Source organism: Phyllostomus discolor, chromosome 14 (genome assembly GCF_004126475.2).
Source record: "Phyllostomus discolor isolate MPI-MPIP mPhyDis1 chromosome 14, mPhyDis1.pri.v3, whole genome shotgun sequence".
In the NCBI taxonomy this organism is placed as follows: domain Eukaryota; kingdom Metazoa; phylum Chordata; class Mammalia; order Chiroptera; family Phyllostomidae; genus Phyllostomus; species Phyllostomus discolor.
In genome coordinates, this window is record NC_040916.2 from 21182697 (window position 1) to 21197761 (window position 15065).

General features: G+C 52.2%; 1 protein-coding gene across 1 annotated transcript; it reads right to left on the reverse strand.

Moving 5' to 3' along the window:
• Positions 1-3043: 3043 nt before the first annotated feature.
• On the reverse strand, positions 3044-12564 carry LOC114511981 (calcyclin binding protein). Its single transcript, XM_028530843.2, has 6 exons — positions 12311-12564; positions 9086-9305; positions 6902-6998; positions 6545-6644; positions 4787-4884; positions 3044-3561 (listed from the first exon to the last, which is right to left on the reverse strand). The coding sequence occupies exons 1-6, from the start codon at positions 12329-12331 to the stop codon at positions 3405-3407; spliced, it is 693 nt and encodes a 230-aa protein (XP_028386644.1). The 5' UTR covers positions 12332-12564; the 3' UTR covers positions 3044-3404.
• Between the last annotated feature and the right edge of the window lie 2501 nt (positions 12565-15065).

Sequence of the window (15065 nt, forward strand, 5' to 3'; positions counted from 1 at the left end):
AGGGCCGACCCACAGCAGACGTCACGGGTGGCAAGGAGCTGAGGCTTGGTTTAAACACAGCGACTGCAGAGTTCTAAGCACAGGAATGACACCACCAGTGTGCCCTACAGGTAACTGACGGATGGGTGGTACACAGCCAAAAACGGAAAAGGCTACAAGCAAGATAACCAGTTAGGAGGATGTCTTAATTGTCCAGGTAGATGACCTGAACTAAGGTAGCAGTGTTAGCAAAGATCATAGGACAAATATAAGTATTTAGGAAAGAAAATTGGGCAAGACCTAGAGACTGCTTATATCTAAGAGGTAAAAGGGCTCTCTGGCCCTGAATAGTGGGGCTCAGGGGACTGAACGCCGGCCTGCAAACCAAAAGGTCGCCGGTTCGATTCCCAGGCAGAGTACATGCCTCAGTTGCAGGCCAGGTTCCCAGTTGGGGCTGTGCAAGAGGCAACTGATTCATGTTTTTCCCTCTTTTCTTCCTTATCTAAATTAAAAAAAAATTTAAATAAAAAAAAAAAAGAGGCTCTTTGGGTTCCTGGTGAGGGTGACTACACAGGGTACAGAGCAACCCCTGGCCAGAAGATAACAGGGTTGGGGAGGCAGGGGGAGAATGGGTCTGGGCGACATCTCGGAGTCCAGGTTCCAGTCGTGCGATGCCCGACTGGAACCTGGAACAGATTTTCTGTTTCCATCCACTCCGGACATCATTTGAGGCTCAGGTTAACCCACTGCCCCGATCCCCCGCTGCTGGGCCCTTCGTCCGTCCTGCTGCCGTGACGCAGGAGGCTGGACCTCTCCTCGCGTTCTGACGCACAGAACCCAGGCTTCCTTGTGTGTCCCCTGCCCCCGAGGACGGCTCTTTTCCCCGGGCGTCCCGGCGCTCCGAGTAGGAAACGGTGTGTGGGGACCACATCTGCGCGCCACGGGTGCCGCTCAGAGGTACTGAACTCTGGGCTGTTGTTGCTTCACACGTTCAGGCCCTTTTGGTTGGACTTGCTAAGAAATGGGCATCTTTCCCAGACAAAAACAGTAAGTTTATATTGAATTTATATTTGTAAAAATCTTAGCTCCTGATCACATCAACCTACAATAGTCCCAGCATCTCACTGGCCAATGGACAGTCAACATGCCGTGCTCTAAAGTCACTTGAAAGCAACACGTTTATAACTTGGTATGTTTTCAAATGTTAGGGTTATTTTAAGTTAGCTCCTAAATTAAATTTCAGATGGTTCTCCAGTGGAAACTTAAGAAAAAGGTACATTCACTGAAATACCGCTCCCACCCTGCCCCTCTCCTTCCCGTTGTAACTGTTCCTATTAGTTTGGATTTACCCTTTCAGTTGCTTTGTGAAACACAAGCAAACACCTGTATGTGGGTGCACGCACACGCCCACCCGATCTAACACAGGCGGTTGAGTGCACCGGGAATGGTGCTCTGCACTCCGCCTCCCCGCCGTCTGTGTCCTGGCGACCACTCCCTCGCTACACCGGGCCCCAGCGCTCTTCACCCGCTTGTGACCGTGAGCGCCCCCATGCGGACGCACCCTACTTCACCTAGCCAGTCCTCCACTGACTGACGTTTGGGTGGTTCCGATCCTCTGCAAAGGCCGTTCCCAGTCTCGGTCAGTGTTATCGTCTCCCGGGAAGGAGCCCAGAGGAGCCGTGACTCGGATGGTCAATGCTCCTGTGACTCCGGCAGCGGCGACCAGTTCTAGCCCTCTCTCTTCCCCCCACTCCCGTGTGTGAATCCCCCGACCCTCAACCATCAGCATGCCACACCACTGGTTTTCCCAATGAAAGGTAGTTTTCTACTTCTCTTCTAAACAAGGTAACCATCTTTTCACATTAAAATCCACTTATATTTCTTTCTCTGTGAACTCTTCTGAATTTTGGAATCCTATGTGTCTTATGTGTGTGTGGTTTTTTTGGCGGCGTAAACATTTATTACATAGTTGGAATTAACCAATGTTTATTTAGCCTTATTATTTCTCGTTTCCGAATCATGTAGTGTAGGATTCCCTCCCTTAGGTCATAATGGGGTTCTATTCATGTCTTCTGGTGCTCACATGGCTTCATTTTCATATTTAGATCTTTCATTTGTTTGGAATGCATATATTATTACTTTTGGTTATTTTAGCAAAAGCTCACCTCTACTTGTTTAGAAATGCTATCACAGGCATACCTTGGAGATACTGCAGGTTGGGTTCCAGCCCACCGAAATAAAGTGCCTATCGCAATAAAGCGAGTTGTAATCTTTTTGCTGGTGGAGGGTCTTCCCTTCAATTTGTAAAAAACATACCTGTGAAGTGCAATAAAGTGAGGCTCAATAAACACTTCTGCATCGGGCCCCCCTGTCCTGTGCCAGCGGTCTGTGCATCACGAGTCCGCACCCCAGCCTTGGTCACCGGGGTTAACAGTGTGCTCAGCAGCACTACCGACTATCCCCACACTGGCTGGCCGTTCGTTCTGAACGCTACCTGCCCGATTCGACTCGACCACGTGTGCCGAACTCTCGTCACAGCGGTTTTGGTTAATCCTCCCGGGCCTTTCCTCTGTGTGTCTACCCTGCATCTCAACCCAGGGCAGGGACGATGGGCATCTCGCGCCCCTTCCTGTTCTAGGGTCAGTGATTCCCTCTAAAGCAAATCATCCCCCCAAAACCTCACCGTTCCTGGACAGACTGATAGTGAAGCTGTGTCGCCAAATAAAAACCTGACTTTACTGAAAATAGAAGATGAATTTTTACACTGGTTTTGGCCAGTGGTTACTGCTTTGTTTTGTAAGCTGTCAGACCCAGGGCGACACTCACTAATTGGTACTAGACGGAGATGTTGGTTCTCGTCAAGATCAGGTTTGGTCTCAATTTATCCGTCAGCAAACGTATTCACACCCGGGGGAGCACCCCGTCACTGGCCCTCAGGGCGCCGTAAGGCAGGGCGTGCATCGCTTAAGCTGCGAACACAGAAGAGATCGACGTCTCTACAGCAACCTGGAAGCACAGGTACAAATTTGCATTTTATGCAAAAATTCAGGTTTTACTTTTTCAAACTTATTCTTACACTGGTGAGAACTGATGTCAGGAACCTAAGCAGCAGTAACTTTTCTACCTCTCAGCTGAACAGAAACACTACACGGCACTTTCACTGGCAAGACTGGCTTTTCCACATTTCCCGTGCGACAGTGTTATTCCTTCTTGAACAAAATGACCAGTTTACTAAGGAAACCATCTTTAGAGGAAGTGTTTAATAAGCGTATTTTATTTAAATAAATCCTCCAGGAGGAGAATTCACTGCCTTGACTCAGAAGACGGCTCTGCCAAGTTACCCGTTACACTTCTCCGTGCAGCTCACCCGCGCGTCCTCACCGGACAGCGGCCCTTCCCCGTCAGTTCCCAGGGGCCTTCCGGCCTCAAAACTCCGTGTCTCCTTTGGCTTGCTTCTCCCTGGACTGCACCCAGGCTTTATTGATGGTTCGCTTCATATCGTCGTCTCCGTCTTCATAGATTTTCTTCAGAACATTCATTAATCCCTCACTAGGGTCTGTTTCCGTGTCATAGGAAGGTTTTCTGTTAAAAAAGAAAACAAGTGAAAAATACACACACATCTAAAAATGGATAAATATGCATGTGTGCGCAAACGACCCCATCTGCTGAGAGAAATTGTCTGTGCACCATTACTGGGCACGGAGAGACCCCGATCAGGCTGCCGATGTCACGGGCGGTGGAGGGGTGGGGACGGGGGGACACGGAGGACCCGCAGACACCCACGGTGCAGCGCACACGCATTCTCTCACTGGTCCCACGAAAAGGTGGGCATCAAAACGGCCGGAGGTTACCTTGGGACAGTAGGGTTCTAGGTGACTTTTAGCAGAAAAAATAAGCAAGCATTTACTGTTCTGAACTGTCATAGTTTTTAAAAGCATGTTCTTCGTATTATTTGCACAAGCACTCTGAGAGAAACACACGGGCACCAGTCACACACGGACACAGATCCCCTGTCAGCAAGGCCCCGCGGAGCCCGAGACACGGGGGTCTGGGCCGGCGGTAAAGCAGCCGGCCTCGGTGCGGTCGGCGCCCCTTCCAGTCCGGCCCGCGTCCGCCCTGGGCCAGGTCCCTTTCAATGCCTCCCTCGCCTCGTCTACCGAGGGCCGGGTCACACCCTGGACGCTGGCGACACGCAGTAACAGCGAGACGGGGCCCCGCGCTCAGGCACCGTTCACGCGGGTGTCGGATCAGCTCCACGGAGAGTGCCCGACTGGAGCCCGCCGGCCCCGCGGAGACTCTGAGCGGGAGAGGCGGCGGCTGGCCCGCTCCTCGCAGTGCGTGACGGTGCAGAGCCATGGTGACTGACATGGAGGTCTTGGAATAAACGCTTCTCAGAAGAGCCATTGAGTAGAAAAACATTCCCTCTCCCCCGTCCCCACCAGCGACGGCGAAACCCCCGTGGCCCGCATGAACCCCGGGGGCGCCTGGGCCCCGCGGGCACTACCGAAGCGGACTCCCTGGGACAGGGCGCCGTGTGACCAGAGGAGCACCGCTGGCCCGGCATTGCGGACCGGCACCGGGAGCCAACCGGGAGCCAACTGGGAGCAACGCACCGGACAGTTCCTGTGGGTTCTGACAGCTGGAGCAGGTGTGAGGGGACTGGTCGGCCAGTGGTCACTGGCAGGTAAGTGGTCATATCACAGACCACACAACTCTGTCATCCACAAAGACAAGCCATTCAAAGTCTATAACCCCAGCAAAGAATGTATTAAAATTCTTAAAGAAACGAAAGTGAACTTGAACTTACTCTTTGTCTTTGCACTCCTTTTCTACCTGCGTCAGGTAGTCCCACCGTGTGTTTTCCGCTTTCTTCCTACATAAGACAATCACCGTGTCCGTCTTGACCTGGAGGAGAAGGCAGCACAGGCCCAGCTCACACACACGGAGGCCAGCACGGGCAACCCAGAGGACCACAGCTCCTCCCTGGTCGCCACCACCGCGTGTGGGGCCTGTCTGAGGTCCCAGTAAGGCCCCCAGGTGGCAGGCCAGAGCCTAAGCACTCGTGCGGCAGGAAGACCTCAGGTCCTACCAGAGCACCTTCAACACCAAGTGTCCTCCAGACGAAGAGGGCGCCAGTGGGAGCGGGGAGGACCCCCCCTCAGGGCGCCTTCCCCGAGACGCAGGAGAAGGGCCTTCGAGACAACTGGCGGAGCAGCAGGAAAGCTCCAGGACGGGAGGGTCCTGGGGTGTGAAAGGACGGGAGGGTCCCGGGGTGTGAAAGGACAGGAGGGTCCTGGGGTGTGAAAGGATGGGAGGGTCCCCGGGTGTGAAAAGCAGGGAGGAGGAGCGGCTGGATTCTGGGGGAGGACGAGGTGACACAGCGTGAGGGTCCCAGACAGGCAGCGAACCCAGGCACGCACGGCGGCACCAGCAGCCAGCCCGGGAGGCGCTGAGGAAACGGGAGCCGAGCCTGCGGCCCCTCCAACCACAATCCACGAGGGTCTCAGGCGTCTTTTCAGTGTCCCTCCCACCACGAATTAGCAGGCGGAGAGGGGGCAGCGAGACACAAGCTAACAGATAACGTGACATTCTAGTGCCATCGTTAGGCTGTTATACAATTCTATCCACACACAGATGGCAGAACGGCACATCTATATACCAGATGCACTAACCTCGTTTAAATCAGGTAAAGAGAGATTATCTGAATTAGCAGAAAGTGTGGATGGTTTTTCGAGGCAGTTTATTTTTATAGCTTCTACTAAGTCCAACTAGGTTAGGTACTTAAGTCCTTTCGTGTACCAGAACCACACAGAGCTCCTGACGAGGGCCACCACTAAACACTTCACGTACATTTCATTTCAACTCTGTGAAAGGAGCCATTAACCCCTTTGCACAAACAAGGAAACTGCCAAAAGGTCATAACCAGGAAGTGGCAAGACCAGTGTTAAAACTCAAGTCCCACTCTGAACCATTTATTTATTTATTTAATATTTTATTTTACTATTTTATTTATTTTTAGAGAGGGGGAGGGAAGGAGAAAGAGAGGGAGAGAAACATCAATGTGTGGCTGCCTCTCACACAGCCCCCACTGGGGACCTGGCCCACAACCCCGGCATGTGCCCTGACTGGGAATCCAACCAGCAACCCTTTGGTTCGCAGGCTGGAGATCAATCCACTGAGCTACACCAGCCGGGGCCCACTCTGTGCCCTTTGAAAAACTTATTCCTCTCCCGATTTTAATGCAATATTCTTATAATACTCTCTTTTTCTAGACCAGGAGTTGGCAGACTCTTTCTGTCAAGGGCCAGAGAGGAAATGTTTCAGGCTGTGTGATAACCAGATCTGCGGCAGCCCTGAACTCCGCTCCGGAGCCCCGACGCAGCCGCGCCCACACCCACGCACGAGGCTGTGTGCAAGCAGAGCTTCAGTTACAAAATACGTGCAACATGCTGCCGTCTGCTGGTCCCTCTTATGGAGGGTGAATTAGTTCGGGTTTATCTCAATTCTACATCGGCCAGGTACAATTCAATGAGGTTTCACAACATGACAAAAAAAGCAAACTTACTTTTTTTGAACTGCCTTCCACAGAGATGGGTTTCAAGAGATTGTTCACAATCATGGAGTAATTCTTCCCGTTGAGATTCTTGACCAAGAGATCGAATGACCTGCAACACAGCGGCGAACACACCGTCTGTCTGGCTCTGCGAAAGGTGCGCCTCGTCTTGCGGAGGAGAGCCGCCAGCGCGGTTTTAGGAAGAGCACTTGGCCCCCCACCCCAGAGGAGACGCACCCCGCCAAAGCAGGCTGGGGGGGGGGGGGGGTCACGCAGTCTGAAGCTGGGCGGGCTGCAGAAACCGCAGAGAGCAGAGCTCCCGCCACGGTGACCTCTGACCTCTGACCGCCTTCCCGCGGCGGGACTCACCTCTCCGTGAAGTGCACCTGCACGTTCTCAGCGGGGACGTGGTGGACGCCAGCCAGCGTGACGTAGATTTTCACAAACTTGTCCGACTGGTCCCATCCTGGGGACGAGAACCACAAAGGGGGCGTGAGTGAAGTCCGGTGGTGTCTCTAAAACAGAGGTGCACGTGGCTTACGGTAAAACTCGGCAAAACAGAAATCCAGCGGTAGAAACACGAAAAAAATTAAGATGTAAGACACTGTCTGGACGCAGAAGCTGAGCTCCAAAGCAGCTGAGTAACCCACCCAAAATCTGACCGTCAGCCAGAGGGGCACTGGACTCAAACCCCTGTTTACTGAACACAAAGTCCACATTCTTTTCATTCCTCCAAGGAAAGAATATTTCTTTATCTGAGGATTCTTAGAGACGTTCTCTAACAGCAGTTCGTTTCCCCACGCAGGAAGATACCTTGGCCCTACCCCGAATGTTGGCGCTTCCCCGCTGAGCGGGACGGCTGCCGCCAGCGCCGTCTCACCCACGATCACTCCCGCTCCTCGTGGTGGTTCTACCAACACAGCCAGTTCCAGCTCCCTCGGCCCCCTTCTCCGACGACGTGGGGTACGAACTCAGGGTCCGATTCCCCCACATCTGCCCGTCTGACTAACCCAACATCTGCTGGATGCCAGCTCAGCACACACTGTGAAACTGTGTTAGTTTCCAAACTAGTCAATTTGTCAACACAAAAATACAAACTATCGTGAAATAAATTCTCATAAAAAAAAAATACACAAACTTCACCTACAAAGCACGGTATATCAAATGTATGTTTATTGTGTACACATAGTATGTACACATGAAATACATGTTCCTAACACTTCCTCAGTTTCTTCCTATAAAATAGTGTTAACTTAAAAAAAAAGCCTGCAGAACTTCCTCCAGTTTATTCCCATTCGCTCCACCCACCCTCCCACAGTCAGTCTCCCCCTGAACATGAGTGCAGGTTCCTGGTTCCTGGGCCGAAACCCCCCTTCAGACCCCTTTCCTGTGTCAGCTGACTAAGGACACTGCGTCACTCCCATAGTGCGCCTCTTCAGCACGACACACACACTGCCTTTCACTATGACAAGACGCAAGATACTGGGCTGGCCAGAAAGTCCGCTTAGCTTTTCCCGTAAAAGACACATTTTTTCACTTTCACCAATACCTTTATTGACCTGGACATTTTGAGTATGTCAGCTGTCTCCTGTGTGGTATATAATGTTGATTGTTCTCAATTAATGTCGCGATTGGATCGCTATGAACTCCAACTGTTCTTCCCGACTGTGGAGCGACGTCCAGCGAGAAATCTCCAGCCCGAAACTACGTAAACCACCCTGACACATTTGGTCAGTGACAGCACACCTCCTCTGTGCACTGCACAAATCTTGCCTTGCATGTCAGCTGTGTTTTCATCTTTCTTGAAATAGTAAAGCACAATATGCGAATAGGCTGCCTATTTTCTTCCCTCTTTAATATTAAAATGGCTACACGAAAATTCACCAATTTCGATTTTCTTATTAAAAAAGCACATGTACAGCTGTCACAAATACCAGTTAACAAAACTGTCTCCAGTGAAGTTAAAAGACAACTCAGCGCTACTAAAGCCACCTTACAGAAAACAACGAGTGAACTTTTCGGCCAACCCAGCACTGACCCTGTGCCAGATCCCGCGAGCACAAGACACGAGGCCGCCCCGCCCTCTGCGGAGCTCCAACACAAGTGTCCGAAGGGGCAAATGGACCGTCAGACTGTGAGCGGGGCCTGGTGCTGGCCATCGCTGCGTGCCCCCAAGTCCAAGTGCGACAGCGGCACGTGTCAGATGCTCAGAAATGTCTGACTTTCACTAGATGTCTTGCCTCAGTTAACACTGGTGGTTGCTTGGCAAAGTGAAATGCAAGACAGGAAGAAAATCCAAACACAAAGCTGTGTTCCATGTATGCTAAGTTCCTTCTTGTTGCCCCTCAAGGTTGAACTAAATCAGCTGCTGGAATGTGTCCTTTCCTTTTCTATCTCCTAAAGAGCATCTTATTAAGCAAGTGACGGGACCTCTCCCATCAAACCACCAAAACAAACACTCAAAGCTGCTTCAGCAACTAAGTCTGTGAGCTGGTCCCACCACAGAGTGGACTGCTCGCAGGCAGGAGCGGGGCGCGGGGTGGCGTGTCCTACCGTAATTGCTGATCTTCACGGTGTAGCCTGTCGTGATGGGAGCCACCACGGCGGCCGGCTTCTCGCTGTCGAGAGCCTCTGCTTTCCTCTGTGCTTTCTGCTGCATCTTGTTCTTGATTTCCGTCTCCACCTTGGACTTCTCAGCTGTCAGCACATCACGCACTCTCTTTCTCGTGGCCTTTTCCAGCAGCACCTTGACCTCTTCTAGATCTTTCTGTAGCTGTGTTACAACAGAAGACCAGTTAGCTACAGTAAATAAGGTAACAGTTTGACATGGTGCCTATTGGTCATTTCAGCTTACTGAAAAAAGAGCTAAGAATTAAGAGACTCATTTACATCTTCTAGAGTTGGGTAGCAACTCAAATTCTTTCTTCCAGCCTATCTAACTGTAAGTAACCAAGCTTTCTTTCTTTTAAAGGAAAATTTAACAATCTTGAATTAACAATAGGTAATTGAGCCTCTGTTTCCAGTTTGGTAGACTGTTTAACGGTCTTTATTATAGAACATTTTAATACAAGATAACTTTTGTGATCCCCCAAAAAAGGGATTTGACTTTCTTACAATAACTTTACATTCTGGCTGGGCACGAGCAGTTTGAGAGGAAGATGCTCCTATTATAGGGTCTGAGAGCGCATAAAAGGCTCCCAGTGCGTATCTTCCAACACTTAGTAACTCCGTGTAATACCTGAAGCAGAGGCTGAAAGTCCTTATAAAATGCAGTAACAGGGAAACGAACGCTCCCCGGTACCCGAGTCTGACATTATCTCACTGAACTCAGACGCCCGGCTTCCCCGCCTGTGAGTGGTGACACTGTGTGACCGGTGACACAGTGAGAGACGTCCCACTGTGCCGAGTCTCCGGTCCGCACTCTACACAACCCCAAACTCCTGCTGCTAAGACAGAAAAAACTGCAAACTCTTCTTGGATGCCAGCACCAGGATGCTTCAGTTCAAAGCAACCTTTTTTATTAAGATGGTTTAAAGTTTTCACACTGGTTCTAACACCAACGTGACAGACGCTGAAATGTAAAGTTAGCCTGTCTGCTCCCAGAGTAAGGGCTGAGTCTGACTAGATAGGAATCCTTTTCCTAGCAGACTCTGGAACGAACTCCGAGAATGAAGGGGTTCCCCGGCCCTCCACAGCCAGTGCTGGCTCCCGTGGGTGCCACGACGGCCGGTGCAGACAGGGTGGGTCCCCAGCAGCTCACGCAGGCCCGTGTCGGGTGGTCCCCGGTGCTTCTGCTCCGTGGGGACCTGAAAACCGGAGCAGCAACCCCTTCTGTGCTTCAACAGCAGTTTCTCACCTAATCCATCTAGGCCTCCACTTGTTTTCCTTACGAAAAATCACCCCATCCCTGAACTCACTCAAACGTACCTTCTAACGCAGTTCCAAGTTTCACAGGAGGCGGCATTAAAATAAAAGTGCCCCAAAGCATCGCTCCAGAAAGACACAAATGGCCACATCCCGGGCAGAGGGGGGGACGCCAGCTTCGCTCACCAGGCACCTAGGAACGCTCATCGTGCCCCAGTGAGACGCCACTTCACACCCACTAGGACGGCTGACCGATGACAACAAAAACATCCGGACAGAACTGGGGGGGGGGAGGCGGGGGGGCTACAGACTCGCGCGTGGACATGTGAGACTGGCCGCCACTGCAGAAGGAGCCAGGCGTCTCTCTGAGTCAGTGCCAGGGGACGCCGCCGTCCCACTCCCAGTGCGAACCCCAGGACACTGCACACCTGGCCCACGCAAAAAGCCGCACATAAGTGTTCAGGACAGCACTGTCCGTGACAGCCAAAAGGGGAAAAACCCAGATGTCCGCCAGAGGATGACAGAGAACGAAGTGTGGTGTGTCCATGCGGTGGAATACTCTTCCGCCACAGAAAGGAGCACACGCCACACCACGGATGGACTTGGAGACATCGCGCTAAGTGAAAAGGAGCCAAAAAGCAGAGGCCACCTAGCGTGGGCTTCCGTTTGCACGACAGACGCGCAGAGACAGCGTGGGCTGCGGCTGCCGGGGGAGGCGCAAGCGCGGGCGGAGGCTTTTCAATAGACCCCCAAGGGGTTTCTCTGGGGGCTGATGAAAATGTTCCGGAACTGGTGGTGATCGCTGAACAGCTGAACATACTAAAACGCACTGACTTGTATACACTTTCCGTGGGTCAGAAACTGAATTTTATCTCCAACAAAACAAACACCCAGCAGCGTCCCTCAATGTGGATTTAAGTACCTGCACTGGCAAGTTCCTACTCACTGCGGAGGATGAAGGGCCGCGGAGTCACCGCAGGGATCATCTCCTCGGCCCGCGGCACCGTGGGCCTCGGGTGGCAAGTCACCCAGTCCGAGACTTTACACATGCACACCTCTGCTTCCCACTTAAAGCAGGTCATGAGACTTAGAAAGTCCCACCTGAGAGTCCCCAGCCGCGGCCACACCGGGGAACAGACTTCCAGGGATGCCGACATTCCGCTTAGACCAGGGAAAGAGCGACCAGGCACTGTCACGCCCAGGGCGCAACCGCCCAAGTACCCCAGAGTCAAGCCGCCCCTGTTCAGAGATTAGAGCTCTCACAAGAGAAAAAAGGCCATGCCCACCGCTGGGTAAACCAACTTCCCAATTTTTTTCAACGCATAGAGCAGACTGCGGTCCGCCAGGCACTGTTATACAAAGAACCGATACTTGGCGCCCTTAACCCCACGGCACGGGTGCTCCTGTGGCCCAGAGAAACCCAACAACGTGTCCCAAACCCCGCGGCTACTCGCGTGTGCGGAGAAAACACGCCTGAGAGAATGAAGTGCTGAGACCCAAGGCTTCTCGGCTGCCCGCCCCCCTCCACCCTGCAGTGACACTCGGGGTTTGCCATCAGTCCCACGCGAACGAAACCTCACGTCCCCGGGCCAGTACGACGGGCGCGGGAAGGTGACCGGCTCGCTCGGTCTGCCGTCCGCACCACCAAACCCCGACACACCCCGCTCAGCCGCACCGCGCGCCGGGCGGGACCCCCGGCGGGGCCGGGCGGCGGCGGCGATCGGCAACTTTCCCGCGGAAGCCGGCGCCCGCCGGGGGCAGTTCAGCAGCAGGGCCGCTGCAGGGGCGCGGGTGCGAGCCCCGGCGAGCGCGGGGAGCGACAACGGAGGGAGGCGGCCGCAGGGCGGACCGCGCGCGAACCGCGGCGAGGAGCTCCCGCAAGGCCGACAGAGGCAGACGAGGCGGGACCCTTACCTCCTCCACAGCTGAAGCCATGGTCGGGTCGGGCCGGGCCGGGCAAGGCACGAGATGCAGCCCCGCGGGGGGAACAAACCGGAAACGTCGCGCCGCTCGATGCGCAGGACCCGCACGACTCGCAGCGCCCGCGGCCCGAGCGCACCGCCTGCCCTGCGCGACACCGCGGCCCGCCTACCGTGCGCGGCGCCTCTAGAACCTTCGCGAGTTTAGCGTCACAGCCCCGTCCCCCAGCGCCAGCCGCCTCCCCGGTCCCGCCCCGCTCGCCGAGCCTTCTAGCAACGCTCAACTCTCGCGAGAGAAATGACGCCACTTCCTCTCCGCGCCGACCACAGTCGGCTTACGCTTTGACGTCGTTTGCTCCGGCTGCGCAGTCGCAACTCGGAGCCGCTGCCTTTGCGGGCTTTCCGGAACCCCGGAAGCGACGTACCGGTTTTCCGGATCCAAGTCGGAAGTGGACTACAGAGTCGGCTACTTCCGCCCCGTTTAGCAGAAGGGCCGGCCCTGCAGCCATCTTGCCTAAGGCTAATCAGTGATTGTGTGCGGGAGAAGGACGAAAGGAGAAGGGGCGGCCTGTATACGTTTTTAAAATGGGAAAGAGCGAAGACGTAAAGTAGGGAGGACCCTGAAGACAACAGTTTGATTTTCAGTGGGTTCTGCTATCGCGATACGTCATCACGATTTAGCTTCAGCGACGCGTAGGGTTGCCTTTGGCCACGTGACGGCGCCACCAGTAACGGAAAGGTCGCGGTCTGATCACCTGTAGGTTGCAGCCGTGTTCCTGCTGTAGCGCAGGTGGGAGGCGATACGTTGGCCTCCTATCGTGTCTGTTTGTCAATAAATACATCCTCAAAAAAACCTAAAAATAGTTGTGTTAAAGTATTATTTCAAAAAGCTGAAATCAAGACTCATGCAAATAGAAATGAACATGTGACCAATCTTCGTTATGAGGAGACCAATAGTATGTTCAAACTATCAAAGTGCATTTGCACAGCGGGAGACTTATTAGGCAACTTGCCCGTGGGATGTTAGTGTAAGGTTGCACAGTTAGGTACAAACTGATTAGTGTCCCACAGCGTAACAAACTATGTCACCTTTAGAGTTACCTGTTGCACTGAAACGCAGAACTGACCTGTCAGATTTTTGCAAGACTTTGAAATTGGAGCACTGGGATGCTCATCCACCTCTGCTGCCCCTTGAACAGAGGAAATGTAGGTGTGAAAGTGAATCGCTTGGAAGCAGGGAAAGCTTGTTTTTCTCTGCAGGGAAGCAGAGAAGCAGCAACAGATGAGCATCGCCCAGCAATACAAGCGGATACAAGCGGAAGAGCGACGATGAGAACAGCCGCTCGGGTTCCGATGGCCTTCCAGCCCCTCGTCCCAGTGCCTGTTCGGGCCCTGTTTGGCATTGGGTGTCTTTGACAAAACCCTCCCTGTTTCCTTTTAGTTAATTTGTCTTGTTGCTGATCTAGTTTGAGAGTTTCTGTTACTTGCAACCGAGGGCTCTGGAGAGGAAGATGGGGCGTCTGGCAGCGGGGCTGTGGAGGGCGCCGTTCTGCAGGGAGCGGGGGCCACGAGCTCCTGCGCCGGTTTTCTTCCCGCGCTGCCTGGAGTCCGGTGTCAGATAGGAAGTGTTACAGAAACATGGGGTTCAAACGGCTCAGAATAGAATCAGCCAGAAAGAAATCGAGAAGACGTATATGGACTGGAGAACAAATGTTTATTACTGCTTAAAGGGGCAAAGAGGGGCAACACAAAGCATTGAAAACGTCACTGGCTCACAAGAACAGTCACCTTGTCACCTTCTTGGTTGCATTTGTTTATCTCACAAGGCTTCATTCACACGTGAAAACAAGATACTAATCCAATTCAAGTTCATAACGATTATAAAAGTAAACATTTGTTGGAACAATGTACAATAAATTGCACTTTTCTTAACAAGCATTACATTTACATTTATAGTGTACTATGCATAATACGTGGAGTTACGGAAACATCTAATTGGTCAGTGTTTAAAGAGGAGTGAGGCTGCTTACTAATGTTTCTTGTGCAGTCAATCAGCACTGTTTGCGCTGATCAACTCCTTTATCCCAGAACCTGTTTTCATTAGAGAAACCGTGTAGGAAAATGAAACAATTCACAAAAATAAATGGTAGAGAATGTGTACTATGTCCTCAGCAAGGGAAAGGCAGGAGCTGAAAGGAAAGTGGGACTGACTGAGAACCCCCCCTCATTTGAATAAAGAATCCATATATTATGCAAAATACCAAAAATAGAGAAACTGGTGTAAAAGGCTATTGGGACATCCTGGATTCTGGGACCATCTCCAGCCTCATTCTTGTGCTTTCATGACCCCAGAGTCTTGATGCCTTTTATATCCTTCCAATCCAGTTTCCTATATTTTATTCCATATGTAATATATAGTTATGTTACATTTCAATGGAAAAGATTTCAAACGTTAACTTACTGCAAAGAAAAAGTAACAAAATGTTCATTTTCTACTCAATGATTCTTTTGTATCAAATTTTGGAGACTACCACTGATGATGAAAGTGGGACGGAGGTGGGGAGAGTGGGATGTGTGGATGAAGATGTTTTTACAGCAGGTAGCAGATCCACTTGCAGGTTCGCTGGACACGTGGTCTCGCACACGGAAGCTGAGAAGGGCACTCCTGACCGCTGAGACTGCAGTCAAATTGGGCTTGCAAACACCCACTTTCCTCATTACAACTCAAGATCATCTCTCACTGAGGTGCA